Here is a 27,381-nt window from a genome sequence, read left to right as displayed (position 1 = left end):
ACCCGGTAATAAAGCAAGGGATTATAGCGTAGTCTTTACTTCAGACTTGGTTATTTAAAAAATAAAAAAAATCTTCAAACTCAGACCTCACCATCTCATTCCTGTGGAATAACATGGGTATAGAGCGTAGTCTTTCCTCCAGACCCGGTTATTTCAAAAGAAATAGAAATTTAAACAAATCTTCGAAACTAAGACTCACCATCTTATTCCTCTTTTTTTCATTTAAAAATAAATTACATTATTATATATGTGGATACAACACGTCACAAATAAATGATTGGTCGGCGGTCACACGAACTGACGAATCAGTCAAAATGGTCCATATATATATATATATAACACACAGAGGAGGGACCGATTCGATGGTTCGTTGACCGTCGACGAATTTTTAATCATGTAAATATTCTAACGCCACAATTATCCTGGAATTCAATGTTCGTAGAAAACAAGTAATCAAATAAGTGACCTTAAATGTATTTGAATATTGACGCTAATTGTTTTATGCATGTGATTATGAAATATGTTCACGATATGTAACATATATATATATATATATGTACGCTATTAGTGACATTGAAACGTTGGATTGCGATGTTATATTTTCATGAGTGCGTGAATGAATTACCTTTCTTCATGTGATGAACGTATCAATTACGTATACTGAAGACTACCGATTGGTACGCGGTACACGGTGTGAATTCATGAGAATGAAATTTATTCAAAGGCAAATACAAACAAAGCACATTTATATTACAGTTTCCCTACTTTTGAAAAAATAATAAATAAATAATAAATTACATTTATAAAGCGCTTAATACAATGTTTATAAGCGCTTAAAATATAAGTAAGGTACAACATAAAATAAACATACAGCAATAATAATAATACATAATTCTTATAATACCATTACAGATAATTAAAACTGCCCTATAAATTACTATTACCGGTAAACAAAAATACTTCAAACTTGCCTTAAAAGACTCTACAGATGGGGATTGACGAATAATAATTGGTAAATTGTGCCATAATTTAGGGGCTGCAATGGCAAAAGTACGATCTCCGTAACGGGTATTGGTTCGGGGACCTAGATCCAGCCAAGCTCATCAGGTCCAGGCATAAGAACTGGAAGTAGGGGCAGCCGCCCCCCCCCCCCGCCCAATCCAAAAAGTGGGGGCCCCCCCCCCCAAAAAAAAAGCACTGAACCGTCCCAGATGTAAGATGATCTATTCAGATCTTGCCAGTGCCTGTTACTGTTAGATCTGGTCCCGGTCTGGCTCAGACAATCTGGCTATCTATGTTATTGACTTGGCTTAAAGCCACACTACACCAGGAGGCTCGCGAGCAATAAGCAATTGGTTCAGTGGTTAAGATTTAGTTTTGATAAATAGACCATGTGCCTTTAACACAACGACCGACAGTATATATTTCAGTAAATTAACTTACAATGGGTTTTATATCAGAAAGCATGCATGTTTAATACTCATTTTGTTACTTGGTAACATATTAGTGGTATGTGTGTTGAAAAGAGTAGCGGGTATATATTTGTAATCATTAAAGTGGGCATGTATTTTAAGACTACGAGATCAGAATGTTGCATCCTGGGAGAGCTTATGGGAACAATATGAGTAGTTCTAGACTCGAGATGGAGCTATTTCTGAGCGCTGGTGTAGTGTGGCTTTAAGAGTCTAAATTCATCCCACTGTCCAAAGTCACAATATAGCTGTACGTTAATACGTTCCACTCACGCACACATTCACTAACTCCCATAGATCACTGTATATACATAACATGAACCTACCTGATTTTGGTCAGTACACACTTTCGTAACAGAAGATGCAGTCATTGCCACTTGCTTTTATTGTTCTATGTAAAGTCTTGTTTTGTGAAGTACAATGACGCGATCGATAGGAATTCGTATATCGATCCTAGTTACTAGACTGCCAACAGCCGGTGCTTTTGATTTCTACAATATCTTCTGGTCTTTCTGGATATTGTACTACAATGAAGTAATTGATATATCTGCCTGATTTAAGTGCTCGATATTAAGAACGTCTCCGTCACAGTTTTGTTTATTGCTGTGATTTGTTGTAACTTTAGTGTTCTGACACTGTTCATTCAAACCATGGAGCTACAACCACGAGAGAGGGGACTCCCCCGAAAGAAATGTCAGACATAATCCGTAATCGAGAATCTAGGACACCTACCCCCCTGCCAACTACCCCCTAATAACCACCCTCTAGGACTACTACCCCCTAGGACGATTACCCCCTAGGACATCCACCCTCTAGGACAACTACCCCCAGCTATACCCCCTAGAATGATAACCACCCCCCCCCCCCCACAGCTAACTACCCCTGGACATCTACCCCGGACAATACCCCCCCCGGACATCTACCCCAATTCAAGTACCCCCCGGACATCTATCTCTGGGCAACTACCCCCAGACATCTACCCCCGTCAAATACTACCGGACATTTACCCCCAGCCAACTGCCCCCCTGGACATCTACCCCCCCCCCCCCCCAATCCAACTACCTCCATCCAACTCGCCCCCGGGCAACTACCCCCAACTACCTTAATTTGCTTGGGGTAGATGGGTTTCAGTTTTGAACAAATTCGACAAAATATCACTTCAAATTCATTACAATTTTGTGGGTAAAGTCATTACTACATTTGTGGGTGATTCAAAATTATTACATTTGTGGGTAAAGTGGTTATTACATTTGTGGATGAAATTATTACATTTGTGGGTAAAGTGTTATTACATTTGTGAGCGTTATTACATTTGTGGGTGTAACAGCCCCCAAAAAGGAAGCGGGTGGGGATGCTAAACATGTATATTTTTTTACATGGCCTAATAACTGTAAAGCGCTTTGAGAGGGCCTTCGGTCCTGAAAAGCGCTATATATAGGCCTAAGAACTATTATGGTTCCGTGACACATGCTCCGCCGACGATTGCTCCGCCGACAAATGCTCCGCAAAAAGTGACAATTGCTCCGCGACATTTGCACCGCGACATTTGCTCCGACATCAAATGCTCCGCCGACAGTTGCTCCGCCGACAATTGCTCCGCCGACAATTGCTCCGCCGACATTTGCTCCGCCGACAATTGCTCCGCCGACATTTGCTCCGCCCCCAAAGTACCCCGTTGAAGACAAATGCTCCCTTTTGCAGGGAAAAAGGGAGAGGAAGAAAGGAAAAGAAAAGAAAAGGACAAGAAAACATGGAAAAGATAAGGTCAAGAAAAGAGAAAAGAAAAGGCTTAAGACAAGGGAAAAGGGACACGAAATAGAATATAAGAAGATTACGGTAAATCTTGCCGGCGCGGCGTCGGGACACGTCGGGGAAAAACTAGAAATAAAAATAGAGTATGAAATATACTACATGCTCGTGAAATAATCATTAGTGATTAAGGCAGATGGTTTTCAGTTATTATATGAAAAGGATGAAAATTCGCTTGCTCGCTACGCTTTATAATTATGTTCGTAATACATTTTGTACATCAGTGATTAACAAGCGATGCCGGTCACGCAGATGCTTTTTAATATTAAATGGCAAGCCAAATAATTTCGACCATTCGTTAACCTCGCTCGCCAACGATGAATAAACAATAGATCCTGGAATAATACTTGCCTATTTGATTCAGATTAAGGGGCGTAATGTAGAAAAATTCTATTCAAGATTATAACCTATGATTTTTACCTTCCTTGTTCGCCAAATTAACAAATAATAAAAAAAAAAAAAAAAAAAAAAACATCCCCTTAAAGATACTATTCCCCTTTTGCAGCCAACATCAAATTCTGTAGAAATTTGCAGGAATTATAATATGTCATGTATGTGAAAGTTAAACGTTAGGTGTCCTAATATCCAATTATGAAGGAAATCTGTTTATTTGCTAGACTTCGATCACTGTCAGACACTATTCAGTGACAAACTGGCCTTTTTTCCTTCTTTGGTAATAACATACATAAAATGAGCTGTAAAGGGTACATGAGCATTATTTTTCTACATCAATAACCCACTTCTTGTAAGGGCCAAAATTAACTGATTGAAACTTTACGCAGTATAAAACATACGACCATTCGGTACAATGGTCTGAAAACCAGACTATTATTTACTGGCTCTATAGATCTAGCTCTTAAGTCGATTCGACAACTAATAGTCGTTATTTTCCCACTTAAAGACATTTTTAAGCCCCCCCTTTTTTTTTTAGGGAAGTTCTAAATTAGTATTTACTTTCAAATGCCGTTGGAGTTTAACCTTTTAATTTTTGGGGGGCCTGCAAATGGGACATAGTACCTTTAAATGTATTTGTGCCCTCCCTTTCAAGAGACAAGAAGACACAGTTACTTACTATGTAAACAAAATATGCCTATAATTATTATCAAAAGAGAAGTGCAAAAGAACTCGCTCACATGCTACGCTTACTCGCGATTATAATTTTAACATATTCATTTGACGAATGTGCAGCTCCTAAACGTCAAACGAAGAATGGCGGAAGGCAGGTAGATGCTATTCAATATTAATGATGAGTCTACATTTTAGCTCTCTCTCTCTCGCTTTATACCATCACTTACCAAAAGGGAATAAGTATAACCTTAAATGATATTGTGCCCAAGGAAAAAAAAAAAAAATCACTACTTGTTGAAAGAAGGTCTACTAAAGGTTGAACAAAGTTTATCTGTTACTTAAAAGTTTTTGCACCTGCTCCCCCCCCCCCCCCCCCCCCCTCAGAAAAAGGATTGCGTCTTTCGCAAAGGTTTATCACTTTTTTTCCCATCGGTGTCATCTGAGCGGGGAATTAAAACGCATCCCCCTTCTCAGAATGCTGGCTACGGCCCTGAATAACAGCAACAAAACAAATCACACAAAACAAAAAAAAACCCATGAAAGAAATATTGACAGGCGGAGCAAATGTCCGCGGAGCAAATGTCGGCGGAGCAATTGTCGGCGGAGCAATTGTCGGCGGAGCAAATGTCGGCCGGCGGAGCAAATGTCGGCGGAAATTGTCGGCGGAGCAACTGTCGGCGGAGCATTTGACTTCGGAGCAAATGTCGCGGAGCAATTATTGTCGCTATTGAGGAGCATTTGTCACCGGAGTAATCGTCGCCGGAGCATGTGTCGGGTTACCACTATTATACAGTGCGTCCCAGAAAAAAACGAAACCGAGAAGTATCGATGTTCTATCATAACTTAATCACAACTATTTTTAATGAATGATACATATTTGGAAAGCTTAGAGTCTCCTCTTTTATGTGCATGCTACTCAGATGATGCATATTTCACGCATGAGTGATTAAAAGTAATTTGAAGGAAGGAAACCAAAAAGACATTTGGCGGGCGGTATCTGAATTTCGAAGAAAAATTCACATTTCTAGAAAGTTGAGTTCCTGCCCTTTCATATGACACCTCAATCAGGAAAAATGAGCGAGGAATAACAAAGTTCTGTTTGTTTAAAGTAGTGCTTGCATTTCTATAATTGTATTCACTGGCTGACTGCCGTATCATAATTAACAAAAGACTTAACTCCGTTTCGTTGACAATCAGCCGTAGACGAGAGTCTTCATGCATGGCTGATTGTCAACGAAACGGAGTTAAGTCTTTTGTCAAATCTGCTTTTTGCTACGGCAGGCACCCAGTGAAAACGAATTCGTTTGTTAAAATTATGAAAATGTAAGGGCTACTTTAAACAAACAGAACTTTGTCATTCCTCGCTCATTTTTCCTGATTGAGGTGTCATATGAAAGAGACTCAACTTTCTAGAAATGTGAATTTTTCTTCGAAATTCAGATACCGCCCGCCAAATGTCTTTTTGGTTTCCTTCCTTCAAATTGCTTTTAATCACTCATGCATGAAATATGCATCATCTGAGTATCTCTTTGCTAGACCAAACGATGTTCCACCTGCATCGATCGTGATGCATTATGATGCATACTCGTTTATAACTAAGAGGTATAATTTGGACCATGTCAATTTCGCTTTGATATTTTAAGTAAACACAATATCAGCTAGCGATATATACGATAACGATTTTTGTCCGTATTTCAGTATTCATTTTTATCATTCTATCGTTGTTATATAAGTCCTTGATTGTGTTACAGGCGCGTACGCAGGATTTTTTAAGGGGGGGGGGGGGGCTGGGGGTTAACATTTTTAAATCGGGCCGAAAATTTCGCAACGACCCAGCCATCTGCTGAATAAGCGGCGGGGGTGGGGGGGGGGGGGGGGGGGGGTAAGAGGACACTTTTTTCTTTTTGGTCCCAAAAAATTGCAACGACTCAGCCAGCCGCTGAATGAGCGGGGGGGGGGGGGGGGTAAGTTTTTTGGTCTCGAAATTTGAAAATTTGACATTTTGTTCCGTTGGGGGGGGGGGATATATATAAGGTCAACCTTTTTAGGTCAGCCATTGGTATAAAAAAAAAATGCCAAAGGGGGGGGGGGTTTCCTCAAAAATACACACATAAAAAATACCACCCCCCCCCCCCCCCCCCCCCCGTGTACGCGCCTGTTGTGTTATTGTTTTTATGATGATTTTCGGAAATAAAACAAACAAACAGTAGAACATGCAGGTGCAGTGCCGTATAAACCACCACGACCACGCCCTATTTCTCGCTACCAGTACCAGTACCACTGCACTGCACTGGTTTTGTCTGCACATTTGCACTTCCTACTTCTAGCTCAAAATCACTCACAGGACTTGTATTGTTCTCATTGATCTCTAAGAAATCAGTAATAATTTATTAATCTATTTTAAACAGTAATTTCTGCACGAGGTTGTAGACCATCCTGGTCCTGGATGATGTTCATCGACATTGAATGATCGACGAGGCGAGGTGAGAAATATTATTTTTCTGACTTGTCGAATGGTTTTGTCTGCACATTTGCACTTCCTACTTCTAGCTCAAAATCACTCACAGGACTTATCACTTTGATTACATGTATGTACGGATATAAGCCCAACTGTAAGCTAAATAAACGCGATGCCGACACTAAGTTGTGTCGCGTTGTCAGTGTGACATGTATATGACACATAGCTGCAATACTATCCTAGCTGTGATATTAAAAACTGTTCTATTGATTCTCAACATTTCAAAAACTGAATTCTCTAAAAAGTGGTACTTAAGTGACAATTGATGACACCTAGCAGTAAATACAATCTTTTCAACTTAGATGTCTAGGCCTAGACATCTATACCAATGTTAGATTTTTATGCCTCCGCCACCGAAGGTGGTGCCGGAGGCATCATGTTTTCGGGTTGTCCGTCCGTACGTCCGTCCCGTTTGACCGTTATCACAATATCTCAAGAAACATTTAAGATTTAAACTTAAGACTCGGGAATAGTATTTATCACCATAGGAAGACGATCTGATTAGATTTTGGAGTAGGTAGGTCAAAGGTCACAGGTCACAGAGGTCAACTTATGAAATTCCTTGTATTGAGTTTGTTAGCGCGATATCTCAAGAACCATTTGAGATTTAAACTTCAAACTTAAGGATAGTATGTATCACCAGGAAGACGATCTGATTAGATTTTGGAGCACGTATGTCAAAGGTCAAGGGTCACAGAGGTCAACTTATGAAATTCCATACATTGAGATTGTTATCATGATATCTCAAGAACCACTGGAGATTTAAACTTCAAACTTAGTGATAGTGTGTATCCCTATAGGCAAACAATCTGATTACATTTTGGAGCACGTAGGTCAAAGGTCAAGGGTCATAGAGGTCAACTTATGAAATTCCATACATTGAGATTGTTATCATGATATCTCAAGAACCACTGGAGATGTAAAAACTTCAAACTTAAGGATAGTATGTATCACCATAGGAAGACGATCTGATTAGATTTTGGAGCACGTAGGTCAAAGGTCAAGGGTCACAGAGGTCAACTTATGAAATTCCATACATTGAGATTGTTATCATAATATCTCAAGAACCACTGGAGATTTAAACTTCAAACTTAATGATAGTGTATATCACTATAGGAAGACAATCTGATTAGATTTTGGAGCACGTAGGTCAAAGGTCAAGGGTCACAGAGGTCAACTTATGAAATTCCATACATTGAGATCGTTATCGCGATTTCTCAAGAACCACTGGAGAATTTTCACTTCAAACTTAATGATAGTATGTATCACCATATCATAATATCTCAAGAACCACTGGAGATTTAAACTTCAAACTTAATGATAGTGTGTATCACCATAGGAAGACAATCTGATTAGATTTTGGAGCACGTAGGTCAAAGGTCAAGGGTCACAGAGGTCAACTTATGAAATTCCATACATTGAGATTGTTATCATGATATCTCAAGAACCACTGGAGATTTAAACTCCAAACTTGTTTAAATTGCTCTATGGCGGAGGCATCATTTTCGACTGCGCGCAGTCAAAATTCCATCTAGTTTTTTTTTAAATTCAAATCGTGAGTCTAGGGTAGGCCTACTCGAACTTACCGATCAGCCACTTCGTATTCATTGTGTGCATTAGTGTGCAATCTCTGCCTCTCATCAAATATACAGTGCTATATATAGGTCAATATGCATTAGCCTTAAAGCCAAGGTAATGCAAATTTTTTGGAAATTTTGAAAATTGGAAAATGTTTATATATTTGGATGCCCCTGGCCCTGTGGATTTATTATAAGCACTAGAAAATTTACCCTTTAAACACTTCTGCTTTCGAAAAATTGAATAATCAAACATTTACTGGGGCTCCCAGTAGATTTAAAATATTTCAAATAGTGCCTAGATCTAAGACTATTTCATGATAGCTGCGACCATGAAAATCTCAGAATATGCAGTTGATATCTAATTTCCAAACAGGAATAACAAGTAGGTCGAAAAAAATTACTTTGAAGCTAAAGAAATATCAGCCTTGAGAGGGCGCTATACAACATAAAGAGTTTATTATTTACAATTTCATCACCTTAGTCTCAATTTCAACCGCGGCAACGATCATTGAATATTGTAAAATCGCATTTGCTTCTAATATGATCATTTGAACCAAATTCATGACTCCATATAGATCTACCAAAACTTGTATTACCTTTATTGGGCTTGGTGATATTATTTTTATGGTATTGATAATTGATATCACCGAGCCTGAACTAGCTCCCATGGACGTGAGCGGAGACGCATGTAAACAAACCCTAAAATGTGTCCGAAATCACACCTTCCCGCACCCGACAAAAATTGGACAGTGGCCTTAATGAATTTTATGCCACTTCTACTCCCAACTGCGGAGGTAAAAATAATGAAATATTAGCAAATATCTTACCAGAGCGAAACAGCTTAGCTCTGGAGACCCTTTCCTTGGAGACCCCCCCTAAGTCCGGCACACTGCAATGTACCCTCCTATGTCAGGTCATGCAGACACCCCCCCCCCCCCCCCCCACCCAATCATCTCAGATAAGCGGTCATTACTGGTTGGCTCTTACACCCAGAGAATACCCCAAAGAACTTAATTGGCCTGCTAAAACTGGATTTGACTTCTGGTGTGTTTTATTCTTTAGAAGTCGTTATAGTAATTTGATCTGTATAAAATAAATAGCAAGATTACGTACAGACATTTAGCACATTAAATACATACTTGTGTATTGAACTAAAATTTCTGTGCTCTAGTTTTCATTTATACCTTGTAAGAATAAAGTAATTCTGCAAATTATTTCTATGGTCACTTATCTGCATAATATATCATCACCACTGAATAATTACTTTAGTGCCTGATATTGAGACTTAGTTAGAAATAAACCTTCCATTAATCTTAACTGACATAACCTGTGCCTGCCCTACATAATGTGTCCTTTCACATATTAATGTATTTGTAATCAAACTCTGTAACTGAGTACTTTATCCTCGTAAAGATACCCCGGCCCACCCCCCCCCCACACCGTGTATTGAGGGGTACCATGCGTGTTTAATACCAAAATGTCCGGTAAAGGGGTACTTTTCCCGCACCAAATTCTGGCTCGTAGTACACAAAAATCTGGCCCGTTTTGACTTTTCACACCGGACTTAGGGGGTGTTTTCAAAAGGAGGGAACATGCATATGCGTACCCTAAATAACACTGAGTAGGGAGGCCGGGAAAGATGCTATATTTTTCTCAGCAATTCTAACCTTGTTAAAATAATCGCTTTCTTCTTTCCTAAGCACCAGTTAACCACCCAAGTATTATTTTATAACCCCCTTTTTTAATTTCTCAGGAGTCCAAAGAGATGAGAGAAAAAAGAAAAAAAACCCCCTTTTTAAAGAAATTTTTGGGTGAAAAGTCAAATACACCCCTTTTTTTTACAATTCTCGGGCCGGACTTTGTCGCATGAAAAGTACCCCTTTACCGGGCATTTTGGTAACACGCATGGTATCCCTCCCTTCACGGAGTGGGGGGGGGGGGGGGGGGGGGTCATGGGTCATGGGGCACATCTTCAGAGCAACCTGGAGGGATGGACACTACTATGTCTAGCTGCATTTGATATGCTGAAGGACATTGTTGAATTCTTCTTGTCAATGAGTAAAGATGATATTTCTTTGGAGCATTTAAGATCATAGCTTGTGAAATATTTGGAGTGTCACAGGCTAATTTTGATGATCGTGCCCTCAGAGATCACATTTTCTGCAGAGCCATAAAGTTTCAAGATGCAGGAGTTACCATATGGCAAGTGGAAACCTCAGAACTTGCTGCTTGTTTCTCAAAAATGTCTCTAAAAGAAGTCTACACGCTGGAGGAAATCAGGTCAATAGAATCGTCTGTGACAGACTATTTCCTCCAAGTTTCAAGCAGGGTATCTCTACCGATCCCTTACATGCTCAATATAAAACAAATGTAGGGCTACTTGTTAGGAAAGTCAGGGCGATCCTAATTTTTATTAAGTTAATTACTGCTTTTTGAATTAATAATAAATTATAAACTGAAGGGAGTGAAGGCCCACTTTGATGCTGACTGAATTGACAAAACAAATTTCCCTAATTTATAGTCACCAGGAAGAGGAATTTCCCAAAAGACCAGTGCATCTCAGAATTTCTTTGTGCGGCAAACACAACGGGCTCCGCTTCCCACATTATCCAAACATGTGGGTTCTGTTTCTTAAAACTGGTTATCAATAACATTACAATAAAGTCACAACTGTTAAAAGCTACTGAATCTACATGGCATTTGATTGGCTGAGATCAAGTTTGTCATTCAAATTTAGAATTTGTTATTGGTAACAAGTTTTATGGAACAGGACTCTGGACTAGGCCTGTTTTGAAAGCCCCTTTTTGGTAGTCTACGCTGTGATTTTTTGACGATTAATCGACTAGTCGGTAATATAGGTGCAGCGTAATATAGCTACGGTGGGCGGCGCTGGGCGAGCCCACCCAGCACGGGGGATTTCTGCCCACCACTCCTGATGAAAAACACTTCCACCCAGCACTTATTTCGCATAAAACCTACTTTCAATGTAACTATTTGTAAAGAAAAGAAGTATTTACATTCATATTTCAGTCTTTAATCTTGTTTTATTTGCAATTGTAATAGATTCCTGTTTTCAATTCTACAATAAATGATTATTTTTACTGATTTGCCGAGTGTCGTTTGTTTAAATATGTTACGATTCACGAAAACTTCGACAATGAATTTACTGTACGTACCGATGTATACCGGTACATATTAAATTCAATATGGCCGCCCAGGTTTGTTTGATTACTGTTCTTATAAATGTTTAGATCGTAATTTTCCAGAAGAAATAAATTAAAGTACTATAATATATATTTATTTCACTATTTATATTGTAAAATTTGTCCGATATTATCGCAATTAAAGTATTCATTTTTTTATTGATTGGGTTTGAGCCGAACTTGTTTCGATCAGCGCCTATAGTATGCACGTGTATTCATGTTTATAGCTCATGATCGCGATGTTGCAGAGGTCAGAATTTGGGATTTAAAGATCAAGGGCATGTGTATCATCAAGCACAGTCCGGTACTCATGAAACTCATCAAGCCCACTAGTTTTTTGCTTCTAAGTTAAGGTTAGGTAGGAATTTGATTTACTTAAACTTCCTTGACAATGTCTGAGAAAGTAGAATTATTGTGACAGATTTCTATTTCACATCCATTTAGACTCTTTTTAGACGATGTTCTTGGGTTCCCAATGAGTCATCGAGTATTCGGTTTTTAAATATCAAGTTCATTATTTGACTACTGGCTTTACCAGGCGGTATATGATTAAACGTTTACTCGAAACGGGCCTACTTTGGACTAGAAACAAAGACGTTTTTTCTTCATTTCCATGCACTGTATTATTATTAAGTATAGGCTACTCTCGTTTACATTTTTATCTCTAGCTCTAGCAAGAAGCAAGTAGCTGACAGCCCTTGGAGGTGCAGAGATATCAGGACCATGGCATCTGGATGTAGCAGCGGGGAAACCTTATCAGAACCAGCAGCAGGTGACTTAGCCAATGCGATTTCTCAGGGTACAGTGACTGAAGAGATGCTAGAGAGATGTGCTCAAGAGGGTCGTATCGATGTCCGAAACAAGGAAGGACAAACACCGTTGATGCTCGCATGTTTGAAAGGTCTGGAGGATGTTGTCAAGTTCCTATTAGCAAATGGTGCCAACCCCAATTCCAAGAGCTCAAAGGATGGTAACACTCCTTTACATTATGCATGTATGTTATTGTTTGAAGAGTCTGAAGACACACTATCTGTTAAGCCATCCGCTAAAAAAAGACTCCTTGAACAACAAAAATTGAGAAACCCCAAGCTTTCTATCGTTAAGCTTCTTCTGAAGTATAGAGCATCTGTTCAGAACAACATAGATGGATGGAGTCCAGTATATGTTGCTGCATTTTACTTGCTGAATGACTGTGTTGAATTCTTGTTGATGGGTGATGATGATATTCCTTTGGAGGACGAGATCAAAGCTTATGCATTACTTGGAGTTTTACAGGCTAATCTGGGTCAACTTCCCGAGATCCACGATGCTTTTTACTCTTTCTGCAGAGCCATAAACTTACAAGAAGGTGCAGGAGTTAGTGAAGGGAAAGTTCAAACCTCAGAACTTGCTGCTTGCTTCTCGGAAATCTCTCTAAAAGAATTCCACAAGCTGGAGAAATCATCTGAAAGTAAGGAACTATTTCCTCGAATGATTTCAAGTCTCAAGTATAGTTATTTCTTCCCATCCCTTGCATACTTTGCATTTCTTGTAATGTTCAATGAGGAGAAGGTAAAAAGATGCTTCCAAGTATTCTCTCATGTTCTTGCTTCTGAAAGATGTGGAAGAGCTCTGCTAACAACAGTAGTAAGGCAGTTAGATTATGCGCATGATGACTGTCACCATAAATGGGTTGCAAGGCACATGTTGTCTACTCATGTTACAATATTTAAGAATGTACACAGTGCTTGTCTGCTGGGTGTGAGTGATTGCCTAAGATATTGTTTTGGTACCCAACTTTATGACGAAATCGGGACTTCTGTTGACATTTTGAAGTCCTCCTTGCGAGACAAAGAGACCTTAATGAGCATCATTCAAAGTAGAATACTGAGGGAAAGGCCTGACGAGTATAACAAGCTGCCTTCCCTAACAGATCAAATCATGTTCACTCTGATGAGTGATTGTCATGATATCTTCGACTGCAAAGGTTCTGTTAGCAAGCAATGGTGCCTTGTGACATTAAGGTATTTGTTGCTCAGGCTTCTGAAATCTGACAATGGTTCTTACCATAATTATAGTGCGAACGCAGGCAGTACACTACTGCACATGTTGGCATCATGTATATCTTTTCCACTAACTTATCATGGATCTGTTAGAGAAATTATGAGATATATCCAGGATCTTGCTCAGGCCTTCATACGTCATGGGTGTTCTCTGGATGCAGTGAATAAAGAAGGTGAAACTGCCAGAGACATTTTGCACAATTTGGAGTTGAACTTGAAGGAGCCACATTTTGAACAGGTTGAGTCATTTTTTAGTCCACCAACCACAGTATTGCGTCTGGAGGAAGCAGCTGTCAGAGTAGTCCTCCGACACAAGATCAACTACGTAGACGTCCTTCCTCTGAGGCTGCGTAAGCTGGTAGATGTACATGTAGTTACAGATTTAGACTTCCCTGTAAGGCTTCTTGAGATGATAGATGGAATGTCACCTGAAGATATTCATCGAACTGAGATGAAAAGTCTATATCCAGATTTAGACTCAGGGTTTAATGTATTAGGAGAATTATACAATTTCAGTAGTGAAGAAAATAGCGAAAGTGGTGACAGGAGCTCTTAAAGGTAAAACAAGTTTTGGTATGGAGTCATGAATTTGGTTCAAATGAACATATTGGGAGCATATGTGATCCTACAATATTCAATGATCGTTGTCGCGGTTGAAATCGAGTCTAAAGTGATGAAGTTATAAATAATACACTCTTTCTGTTGTATAGCTACCTCTCGAGGTCAAGATATTGATTTAGCCATAAAACAATGTTTCTTGACTAAAATCGACCGATTGGCTATTTCCGTTTGGAAAATATATATCACAACTGCATATTCTGAGATTTTCATGGTCACAGCTATCATTGTATGGCCGTATAGGCGCTATTTGAAATTTACCCCAATTTAGCGGGAGCACGGGTAAATATCAATATTCAATTTATCTCAAAAGCAGATGTGTTTTATGTGCTATTTTTTTAGTGCTTATAATGCATCCACAGGGGCATCCAAATATATCAAAATTGTAAGGAATCACTATCCAGCCAATTTTCAAAATTTACCAAAACTTTGTATTACCTTTAAGAATGGTTCTGAAGGCAGTGAATGACAGTACCAAGAGATAGGCGAGTTTTGGTAAAAGCAAACATTTATTTGTCAGTTTGCTATCTGATGTCCACAGAAAAAGGAATGGTTTTGAGATGCCTTCATGTTCAAATTATGACTAAAAATAATGTAAAAGTTTAGACCAAACTTTCTTGCCAATTGTTTATAGTTCTATACAGTATGTCCACTTCTGTGTGCAGTGCTGCTATTCCTGTACATGATATTTATATATTTACTAAATCTCTGATTGTGTTGCTGCAGACTTCAAATACTCAAAATAAACAATTATTTCAAAGCAATCCACTAGACCAACATCGACAACAGGTTCACTAGAGACAACCCACAAAACTAAACATAGAAGGGAAGATAGAAAAATGTTGGTCTCATGGGGCATCTGTTTAGTAAATTCTCTGAAAAAAGTGGGTATGTATTTATTTATTTGTTTTTATTATTATTTTATTTTCCTTTTTGTTTTCCTCTCCTTTTTTTTTTTTTTTTTTTTTGGGGGGGGGGGGGGGGGGGCTGTCGATCTAGTGAATTCACCCTCTAAGCATTTGTCAGATCCTAGGTGAGACTGACCTACCTTGTTGTTCTCATGGGCTGTATAGCAATTATGTATATTACACATGCACAATCAACCCTTTTCAATTGTTTCTTTAACATTACAATCGCATGACTAGAATTGAAGTTCATCTTGAATGCAAAATGACTCATCTGACCAGGGGGGTGTTTCATAAAGCTGTTCGTAAAGTTACACATGACTTTACGAACGACTTGTAAAGTCTTGTATATGAAAAGCCAAATGGGATGCTCAATCATTATTGATTATTATTTATTATGTTGAACTGTGCAGATGTAGATTAACATTCTTATTACAACAAACATTTTCAATGCAGAGTATATTTTTGCCATAATTTAATTAAGGTTATTGGAAATATTAGAAAAAAAATTGGGCATCCTATCTGGCACTTCATATACATGTACAAGTCGTTCGTAAAGTCATGCGTAACTTTACGAACAGCTTTATGAAACACCCCCCTGGGTGAAGGACTACTGAGCAGTGTGTTTCGGTGCATCCTCATGAACCAATTCTTTATTCCATATCACTGCTTGTTTTTCTTCTGTATATATTCTTGGCTATTTTTTTTCTCTCTGCCTCAGATTTGCAATGTTCATTTTTTTAACGTCTTAAGTGCATACAAGTTCAAATCGTGTAATCAAATTCTCACTGCATAAATGTTACAGTAATATTTTAATTCTGATTTCTGTAAGTAATCATCAACATCTGATCTCATTTTCTCTTGGCTATTTGAAGTAGAAGAGAGATCAAATATGAAATATGAAAATTGCAGTGTTTGTACATTGTAGTAGTCAGGGTTTATTTGATATAATTACCTTAATTTCTTGTCTGTATACAGTATATTGAAAATAATTGTGACTAAAAGCAAAGTGATTTATTACTCTGTTTAATGTACTATGTCCCCTTTTGCAGCCAACCTCAAATTCTGTAGAACTTTGCAGGAATTATGAATATGTCATGTATGTCCTATCTGTGAAATTTAAATGTTAGCAGTGTCCTCATATTCAAATTATGCAAGGAAACCCGTTTACTTGCTAGACTTCACTGTCAGACACTATTGAGTGACTGACTGGCTTTTTTTCTTCCTTGGTAATAACATACATGAAAAGAGTTGTAAAGGGTACATGAGCATTTGTCTACATCAATAACCCACTTCTTGTGATGGCCAAGATTAAACTGATTGAATCTTTGCGCAGCATAAAACATATGACCATTCGGTACAATTGTCTGAAAATCAAGACTATTACTTTTGGGCTCGATAGCCCTAAAGTCGATTTGACAACTAATAGTCGTTATTTTCCCACTTGAAGATATTTTCAAGCCCCACCTTTTTTAGGGAAGTTCTAAAATAGTATTATCTTTCAAATGCAGTTGGAATTTAACTTTTTCATTTTTTTTGCCTGCAAATGGGACATAGTACCTTTAATGTATAAGCCTATTTTGTGTCTGCTTGATATAATATGATGCCATCATTGCCATGTACAAACCTGTACTAGCATGTACTTTTCTTCTTTTTCTTCTTTTTCTTTATCTTGTTATTCTTCTTGTACTTGTTATCATTTCTATCATTATTATTTTAGTGTTGTTATTATTATCATCATTATTATCTATAATAAGTTTTTTCTTATCTGTGTAAATAATACGATTTTAACTTATTAATTATGTATGTCTGGGACCGCACTGAAAATAAATGTTCTTCTTTGGCAATATACCTGGATACATAAAATGAGCTCTAAAGGGTACATGAGCTCTAAAGGGTACATGAGCATTCGTCTACATCAATAACCGACTTCTTGTAATGGCCAAAATTAAACCGATTGAATCTTTGCGCAGCACAAAACGTATGACCATATGATACAAGGGTCTGAAATCAGACATTCGGCACTTATTAGCACATAGCACTAAAGTCGATTCTACAATTAATAGTCGTTATTTTCCCACTTAAAGATATGTTCAAGCCCCCCTTTTTAGGGAAGTTATAAATTTCACAGTTCTAAACCATGTCAAATGTATTATATTATTGAATATTGAATTGTATACTGATTTCTTGTCAAAATTACTGATGTGTTGGAAATGAAAAAATAAACTGAAACTGAAATGTATATTATCTTTCAAATGCTGTTGAAATTTAACCTTATCATTTTTTTTGGCCTTCAAATGGGACATAGTACCTTTAATGTATAAGCCTGCTTTTTGTCTGCTTGATATAATATATGTTGCCATCATTGCCATATTCTAACAGATTTAACTGAGTCATGAAATATTTTTTCGTTTATAATTTGCCTGGATGGTTTTGTTATATAAGTATTCTTTTATCTCCCTATATGTTTCAGGCCCAATAAAAGATGTGATGTTTTGGGGTTGAAATAAGAAGAAAAAAAAGGATACTTTTATATTTCAGACTATCTAATTTATGATTTTGCCAGTTTGTACATCTCGTAGCTCCCCTAAATTTAAAGTGCCACTTTGTATTTAACTGAAAAACCATCTCTGTGAATATACATTTGTTGCGTGCAGTTCCTATTTATTTACACATAAAATCCGCCAGGCCTATTTTGTGGTGGTTTACCATTTCATATTGAAACAAGCCTTAAGAGTTCAATATATCTCTGGAATTAAATGTTGACAACTCAATATACATGTATCAAATTTCATGTGATACATATTCATTGTCAGTCCATGTGTGCAGTCAATATTTTAAATAGATTATTTTGAAGTTGCTGTATAATAATCAATATTACATTATTATTACAATATTACATAAATAAATTGTGAACCATGCATTATTAATTAGCCTATAATTAGTTATTGATATTTTATTGTGTAGAAGTTAATTATGTACATCAATTACAGTGTAATTGTGTTGATTGTGGTCCAATTATAGGCCTAGATATAATTATGGCAAAGACAATGCAACGCATGCATTTGTGCAATATCACATTGGGCATGTAGCTACTTGTTTGTGTATTTGTAATTAGGTAAATGATACTTTATTAAACCTATTATAGTAAGACAATGTAATGAAACAATTCATTTTGAAAGTGTTTAGTGATGTATGTGTTTTGTCATAGACAGTTTTGAGAGAGAGAGAAAGAGAGAGAGAGAGAGAGAGAGAGAGAGGGGGGGGGGGCTAGTGGTAAGAGGACACTTTTTTTTTTTTTTGGTCTCGAAATTTGAAAATTTGACATTTGGCTCCGTTGGGGGGGGGGGGGGGTAAGGTCATGGGATTTTTTTTTTTTTAATAATTATTAAAAAAAAAAAAAAATCCAAAGGGGGAGGTTTTAGGGGGGGGGGGTTTACACAAAAAAAAAATACCACAGGGGGAGGGGGGGGGGGGGTTTAACCCCTCCAAACTCCAGATTCAGTCCCGGGTTCGAAAGCCAAACATTTGGGCCACGAGGAAGCTCATATAACAAAGAATGAAATGAATGTGCTTAAAGGTAAAGACCAGTTATGGTCATGCGATTGCATTGTGAAAGAAACGTTGTGGAATCATCAAAATGATAAGAAATTTGGCCCATTGTTCGTAAAGTTACAAGCACTATACACAGAAAGATGTATATGGGACTACCCTATATCTCTCACAGACAATGAGAGAAACAAATTTACCAAATATATGAATTAGTAGGCGGTTTCCCGGCAAAGTTTTTATCATCATGTATTAGTCAAAACATATTCTTTCACATGATTGGTAATGAGAGCTTCCATTTCATTTTTTTGTAATTGGGGCGTTTCCAATACTGGTCTTTACCTTTAAACCTATTATAGTAAGACAATGTAATGAAACAATTCATTTTGAAAGTGTTTAGTGATGTATGTGTTTTGTCATAGACAGTTTGAGAGAGAGAGAGAGAGAGAGAGAGAGAGAGAGAGGGGGGGGGGGGTTGTGGGTGGGATCAGGCGCGTAAGCAGGATTTTTTCAAGGCAGAAAATTCCGCAACGACTCAGCCAGCCGCTGGGGGGGGGGGGGGGGGGGGGGGCTGGTGGTAAGAGGACACTTTTTTTCTTCTTTTTTTTTGGTCTAGAAATTTGAAAATTTGACATTTGGCTCCGTTGGGGGGGGGGGGGTAAGGTCATGGGATTTTTTTTTTTTTTTTTTTTTTTTTTTTAATAATTAAAAGAAAGAAAAAAATCCAAAGGGGGAGGTTTTAGGGGGGGGGGGGGTTTACACACAAAAAAATACCAAAGGGGGAGGGGGGGGGGTTAACCCCTCCAAACTCCAGATTGAGTCCCGGGTTCGAAAGCCAAACATTTGGGCCACGAGGAAGCTCATATAACAAAGAATGAAATGAATGTGCTTAAGAATAACTTATAGCCTACTTGGACAATAGACAGTGACATGATTTTGATGTCATGACTGGGTCAAGGGGGTGGGACAGGCGCGGATCCAGGATTTCTTAGGGGGGCCCAAATTTGAAATTATGCGAGCCAAATATTGGTACTCGATGGTGACACCGGCAGTGGCAAAAAGTTTTTTTTTTTTTTTTTTTTTTTGGGGGGGGGGGGGGGTTGGGGTGGGGTAGACAAAACAAATCGTCATCACACCACCCTTACATGCCGGCCCCGCTGAACGTTTCTCAGCGGGGGTCAAGGGTGGAGCCCCCAGAAGCTCAGAGGGTATAGGCATTTAATTACTATGATGAGCATATTTTGATACCTTATTTTTGACACTGGCCTGTTTCGAATTTACGTGGGGTCTAGGGGGCGTAACCCCCGGAAGCTCAGAGGTTTGGGGCAATAAATTACGGTCAGATGAGCATATTTTGATAACTTATTTGTGACACTGGCAGGTCACGAATTGGCGTGGGGTCCAGGGGGCGAAGCCCCGGAAGCTCAGGGGTTTGGGGCAAGAACAGTCAGATGAGCATATTTTGATAACTTAATTGTGACAATGGCAGGACACAAATTGGAAGTGGGTCCGAGGGGCGCGGCCCTCAGGGGTTTTATACATCAAATTATGTCAGATGAGCATAACTTTATACAATATTTATGACACTGGCAGGTCACGAACCGGGAGCTCAGGGTTTTTGGCAATAAATTGCGGTCAGATGAGAATATTTTGATAGCTTATTTATGACTGGCAGGACACAAATTGGTGTTGGGTCCATTAAGGGGCGGAGCCCTCAGAAGCTCAGGGGTTTTATTCATCAAATTATCGTCAGATGAGCATAATTTTATACCTTATTTGTGACACTGGCAGGTCATAAATTGGCGTGGGGTCCATGGGGCGAAGCCCCGGAAGCTCAGGGGTTTTGGGCAATAAATTACGGTCAGATGAGCATCAGTTTTTATACCTTATTTGTGACACTGGCAGGTCACAAATTGGAGTTGGGTCCGAGGGGCGCAGCCCTCAGGGGTTTTATACATCAAATTATGTCGGATGAGCATGATTTTATACAATATTTATGACACTGGCAGGTCACGAACCAGAAGCTCAGGGAATTTGGGCAATAAATTACGGTCAGATGAGAATATTTTGATACCTTATTTGTGACACTGGCAGGACACAAATTGGTGTTGGGTCCAAGGGGCGGAGCCCTCAGAAGCTCAGGGGTTTTATTCATCAAATTATTGTCAGATGAGCATAATTTTATAACTTATTTGTGACACTGGCAGGTCATGAATTGGCCTTGGTCCATGGGGCGAACCCCCGGAAGCTCAGGGTTTTGGGCAACAAATTACGGTCAGATGAGCATCAGTTTTTATACCTTATTTGTGACACTGGCAGGTCACGAATTGGCGTGGGGGCCAGGAGGCGGAGGCTCAGGAGTGTTCGGCAATATATTACGGTCAGATGAGCATCCAGGGGCCCGCCTTAGTGCCATTGTTTGGGTTCAGGGGGGGGGGGGGTGGGCAGAGCACCGGAAGCTCAGGGCTTGCATTAATTACGTCAGACCATCAACCTTTTCCTAATTAGAGCTGCTCCTCGGCTTGCCCCCCCCCCCCAAACAAAAACAAAACAAAAAACAAAAAACAAAAACGCCGGCCAAAAAAGAGATAGAGAGAGAGAGAGAGAGAGTAAAGAAAAAAGTAAAAGGACGTAGGAAGAAGACCAAAAAAACCTGATAAAGACTGCGTTAAAAATATTATAAAAGGAACAGTCGATATGCATCATAATCTTTTTTTTTAATGTAGTTGTGAAATAAGCTTTGAATTTTACATCCACCAGCCCAGCGCAAAAAATCGAAATCTTGAAAAACAGGTATAAATAATTAAAATAAACATTACCAAAACAGAAGTACAAGCCATAAGCAAACAGCCTCAACTAGTGAATATTAACATTGGAAAGGCAAGGAGCATTCCAAGCACTCAAGAAAATCTGGGCATCAAAAGATACGCTGCTCAATAAAGGTAGAACTGTACGAAGTCCTGGTGTTGTATGTTTTGTTATATGGTGCAGAAACATGGACATTAAAGAAGGTCGAAGAAAAATAGACTTCACACTTTTGAGATGGCATGCCTCAGGAGAATCATGGGAAAGTCTAAGAAACACACACATACGAAGACAACTTAACATGGAAGAAACCATCATCGACAGGGTTGCCACAAAAAGACTGAGATACTTTGGATATATCAATCGAACGAATCCAAAAAGATACCCCCCACATCCTTCTCAACGGAAATGTACATGGCAAACGCCCTAGGGGAAGACCAGCTAAGAGATGGACAGACCAGGCGCGGATCCAGGATTTCTTAGGGGGGGGGAGCCCAAATTTGAAATTATACGAGCCAAAAATTGGTACGTAATGGTGACCAGCAGTGACGTAATTGGGGGAGGGGGTGCAGAAAGGGGAAGCGTGGAAGCTTTGACATTTCAATAAATTATTAGAGAAAGAAGACGATTCGTTGTACCGTTCCAAAAAATAATCCTTGTCTGAATTATGTTCCCCCTCCCGCGCGAAGCGCGGAAGCTTTTACGTTTCATTAAATCATTAGAGAAAGAAGACGATTCGTTGTACTGTTCTCGACTCTTAATCCTTGTCTAAATTCAGTTCCCCCCTCCCGCGCAAAGCGCGGAAGCTTCGACGTTTCATTAAATTATTATAGAAAGAAGATAATTCATTGTACCGTTCTCGAAAATTATCCTCGTCTGAATTTAGTTCCCCCTCCCCGCCCCCGCGCAAAGGGCGGAAGCTTTGACGTTTTAATAAATCATTAGAGAAAGAAGACGATTCGTATTACCATTCTCGACTCTTAATCCTTGTCTGAATTCAGTTACACCCTCCCGCGCAAAGCGCGGAAGCTTCGACGTTTCATTAAATTATTATAGAAAGAAGATAATTCGTTGTACCGTTCTCGAAAATTATCCTCGTCTGAAATTAGTTCCCCTCCCCACCCCTGCACGAAGCGCGGAAGCTTTGACGTTTTATTAAATTATTAGAGAAAAAAGACGATTCGTTGTACCGTTCTCGACTCTTAATCCTTGTCTGAATTTCAAAAATGTTCTTTGTCTACTCCTTTTCTTTCTACGTCCTCTTCCTTTTCACTCCTCTCTTTTTTTGGCCGGCGTTTTTTGGGGGACCACCCCACCGCCCCCCTGCGCCTGCGGTCAGATGAACATATGTTGATGCCTTGTCTGCCCCGGAAGCTCAGGGATTTAAGGCAATAATTTACGGTCAGATTATCATTCAGGGTCCGCCTTAGGGCCCTAGGGCGGGGTCCAGGGGGCAGAGCCCTGGAAGTTCAGGGGTTTTAGTCATTTAATACGGTCAGATGAGCAATTTTTTGAAACCTAATTATGACACTGGCAGGTCACTAATTGGCATGGGGTTCAGGGGTGTGGAGCCCCCGGAAGCTCAAGGGTTTTAGCAGTGGCGTAGACAGGTTCGTACACCTGGGGGGGATGATTCAGGGGCGGATCTAGCTTTTGCTAAGGGGGGGGGGTTGACCTAAATAATGACGATGCGGAGCATCGTCCACGAGCCGCGAAGCGGCGAGCCGATTTTTTTTGGGTGTATATTTGAACCCCGTAAGTGATGTTTTCCTGGCATCTATTAACACAATGGAGACCATAAAAAGCAGTGCATGATAACGTCTTTTAAATCAAGTAACAGTTAAATACACAGTTATATCCAGAGTTATCATGTGTTTGGTTAAGTTACCAGATGAGTTGAATATCTTCTCACAATATTTGCACTTGAAAGGGTTTCTCTCCAGCGTGCGTTCTTTTTTCTTTCTTTTTTCCTTTTTTTTCCTTCTTTTCCCCCTTTTTTTTGGGAGGGGGGGGGGGGGGGCCCGCCCAAGGGGGGGGGGGATTTAAACCCCCTAAACCCCCCCCCCCCCGTAGATCCGCGCCTGTTTAATATTGTGGTTATCTTGTGGTTTCCAAATCACAAGATAACCACAAAATACTTGTAAGATTTTCTTTTTTTACCGTCTGAATTGGCTTTCACCGTGTGAATGCGGCTAATAACAATAAACACAATTACAATAATGATGAGGATTATTATTATCATCATCATAATTATTATTATTATTAATATTATAATTGTTATCATTATTATTATTACTATTATTATCATCATTATGACTTATTAAGTAAGCAAATATCATTCCCCAAAACCTGGGGGGGATGATTGTACATGCCATCCCCCCCACCTTGTGAGGTGGGGGGGATGCATCCCCCTCATCCCCCCGTTGTCTACGCCCTGGGTTTTAGGCATTATTACGGTCAAATGAGTATCAAGGGGCCCGCCTTAGGGCTCTTGGTTGGGTCCGAGGGGCAGAGCCCCCGGAAGCTCAAGGGTTTAGGCACTCAATTACGGTCAGATAAGTATCAAGGGGCCCGCCTTAGGGCTCTTGGTTGGGTCCAGGGGGCAGAGCCCCGGAAGCCCAGGGGTTTATGACGTTTAATTACGGTCAGATGAGCATTTTTGTTATACCTTATTATTTGTGACACTGGCAGGACACTATTTGGCGTGGGTTCCAGGGGGCAGAGCCCCAGAAATCATGGGTTTTAGGCATTCAATTACCGTCAGATGAGCATCTAAGGGCCCGCCTTAGGGCCCTAGGTGGAATCCAGGGGGTAGAGCCCTCGCGGTTTTAGGCATTTAATCATGGTCAGATGAGCATATTTTATATAATTTGACACTGGCAGTTAACTATTTTTTCTTTCTTGCTCTCTTTCTTTCTATTTCTCTTTAATATACTTTTTCAAAAAAAGAGGGGGGGGGGGGGGGGGTAGGGGCTCGAGGATCCCGATCCCCGCCGTTCCGCGGGCCATGACATGTAGGCATCTCAAGAAGCATTTTCTTGCCTGGCTGTAAGGCCATTAAAAAATATATATGCATGTTAAGCGTCCCGCCCGCTTCCTTTTTGGGGGCCGCCTCCTTCTTTTTTTCTTTTTTTAAATTTTTTTTTTAAAATATATATATATATTATATAATATAATATTTTTTTTTTTTTAAAGAAAAAGAACATGAAAAACACTGCTAAAATGGATCTATTTCCGATCTAAAAAAAAAAAAAAAAAAAAAAAAAAAAAAATGTCGGCGGCCATCTTAAAAAATAGCCAGACTGTCAATTACCGAGCGGCCATTTTGAGCGGCCATTTTGAAGGAAGAAAAAAAAAAGGGCCTCCTCCTTCCTATTTTTCGAAAAAAACAGGACGCTAAACATGTTTTTTTTTTATTTCCTAATTAGGAATTTGTCATTTTCCAACAAACGCATAAAAAAGTATAATTTACTTAAAAGTGAGGAAAAATCTCGCTTGATTTCTGGCACCCGGACAGGCTTTCCTCCAGTGACCCTGCTTCCCACATGCGAAGCAGTAATCTGTTGGCCTTGCATGGCCCACTGCCGCCCCCCCCCCCCCCCGCCAACCATAAGTGGAGGAATTGGCGCCACCCCCAACAGAGAATCTATTTTTCGCGCCAAACTCACGAAAATAATGATCAGTAGAAGAGCTTGGAGCACCCTGTGTATATAGCCATCGCTGTTGTGAGGTTTGCCCTTGGCATCTGATGAAGACCGAGACGCCTTGTGTTTCCTCGACGCTCGTGCCCGAGCTTGCCCGATGCGTTCTCATCCTCAGAATCGCTTGCCAGATCATCGCTCCGATATTCATCGACTGTAGATCACCTTGAGCATGTAAAGGCGCTATATAAATATCAATATGTATGTATGTACTAGATTAGGAAAATCAAGGTTGACGCATTCTCGTTCGCCGACTGAGACGACGTAACGCATGCGCAGTGCCTTAAAATGACGTCACACGTTGCAGTCAAAGCTGTCGACGTGCAAATCTAAAAGTCCCTAATAGCTGCCCTCGTACGTACTTAGCCAAAAATTACACCACGAACAATAATACCTTCTAGAAATATCCGCCGGACTGATGATTACTTACCTATCGAGCAATATTGTCCAAAGATGGTAATTATCCTAAGAGTAATTGTTCTAATGGTGATTTATCGGGGGATACTTGTCCTTTGTGGGGGGGGGGGGGGGGGGAGGGGTTAATTGTCCCGCTGTTAAATGCCATCTATACTTTTAAATTATGAGGTGTTATCATTATCCCTCGCGCGCATGAGGCTTAATTCATTTAGTTCTCCTCATACCCCGTCATTCCCTCTCCCCAACTCAATGTCTTTCTCGCCCTCTCTACATCTATATCCCTCTCTCTCTTTCTGGGTCAATCTATCTCGACCCCCCCCCCCTCTCTCTCTTCATATCTCTTTCCTTTTATGTGTATACGACTGCATGGCTGAAAAAAACTGACAAATAGGCAAATATATATTCTTCTTTGGATTTCGTTCCTAAATTAAATTCGAACTACAAATACAACTCTTCTCGAACCCGCCCACAACCCCCCCCCCCCTCTATCTCTCTCTCAAAACTGTCTGTTACAAAATAAATACATCACTAAACGTGTTCAAAATGAATTGTTTCATTACATTGTCTTACTATAATCGGTTTAATAAAGTATCATTTACCTAACTACAAATACACGAACAAGTAGATACATGCCCAATTTGATATTGCACAAATGCATATGCATTGCAGGCCTAATATTGGACCACAATCAACACAATTACACTGTAATTGATGTACATAATTCACTTCTACACATAAAAATGCCAACAACTAATTATAGGTTAATTAATAATGCATAGGTCACCAGGCGCGGATCCAGGATTTCTTAGGGGGGGGGGGGGCCCAAATTTGAAATTATGCTAGCCAAATATTGGTACGTAATGGTGACCAACGGTGATGTAATGCGGGGGGGGGGGGGGTCGGTGCAGGGAGGGGCGAGTCCCCCCCCCCTCCTCCACGAAACGCGGAAGCTTTGACGTTTCATTAAATTATTAAAGAAAGAAGACGATTCGTTGTACCGTTCTCGACTCAAAATCTTCGTCTGAATTAGTTTTGCCCCTCCCGCGCGAAGCGCGGAAAATTTTACGTTTTATTAAATTATTAGAGAAAGAAGACGATTCATTGTAGAGTTCTCAACTCTTAATCCTTGTCTGAATTCAGGTTCCCCCACCCTCCAGCGCGAAGCGCGGAAGCTTTGACGTTTCATTAAACTATTAAAGAAAGAAGACGATTTGTTGTACCGTTCACGACTCTTAATCCTCGTCTGAATTTAGTTTTTTCCCTCCCGCGCGAAGCGCGGAAAATTTTACGTTTTATCAAAATATTAGAGAAAGAAGACGATTCATTGTAGAGTTCTCGAATCTTAATCCTTGTCTAAATTCAGCCCGCCCCCCTCCTGCGCGAAGCGCGGAAGCTTTGACGTTCTATTAAACTATTAAAGAAAGAGGACGATTCGTTGTTAATTCCGTTCTCGACTCTTAATCCTCGTCTGAATTTAGTTTTCCCCTCCCTCCTGCGCGAAGCGCGGAAGCTTTTAAGTTTCATAAGATAATGAGAGAAAGAAGACGATTGGCTGTACAGTTCTCGACTCTTAATCCTCGTCTGAATTCAGGTCCCCCCCCCCCTCCCGAGCGAAGCGCGGAAGCTTTTACGTTTCATTAAATCATTAGAGAAAGAAGACGACTCGTTGTACCGTTCTCGACTCTTAATCCTCG

The 27,381-nt window shown here is 39.8% G+C and overlaps 1 protein-coding gene across 1 annotated transcript; it reads left to right on the top strand.

The window, feature by feature from the left end:
- The first annotated feature begins 6,614 nt into the window (after window positions 1-6,614).
- Window positions 6,615-15,255, top strand: LOC100890698. The gene is made up of 2 exons (XM_011670692.2): window positions 6,615-6,832; window positions 12,319-15,255. The coding sequence occupies exons 1-2, from the start codon at window positions 6,816-6,818 to the stop codon at window positions 14,246-14,248; spliced, it is 1,947 nt and encodes a 648-aa protein (XP_011668994.2). The 5' UTR covers window positions 6,615-6,815; the 3' UTR covers window positions 14,249-15,255.
- Window positions 15,256-27,381: the final 12,126 nt, after the last annotated feature.

The sequence above is a fragment of the Strongylocentrotus purpuratus genome, unplaced genomic scaffold (assembly GCF_000002235.5).
Source record: "Strongylocentrotus purpuratus isolate Spur 01 unplaced genomic scaffold, Spur_5.0 spur5_scaffold_3, whole genome shotgun sequence".
Lineage (NCBI taxonomy): Eukaryota > Metazoa > Echinodermata > Echinoidea > Camarodonta > Strongylocentrotidae > Strongylocentrotus > Strongylocentrotus purpuratus.
Note: the sequence above shows the minus strand (reverse complement) of the source record. Positions and strands in the feature narration are given on the sequence as shown.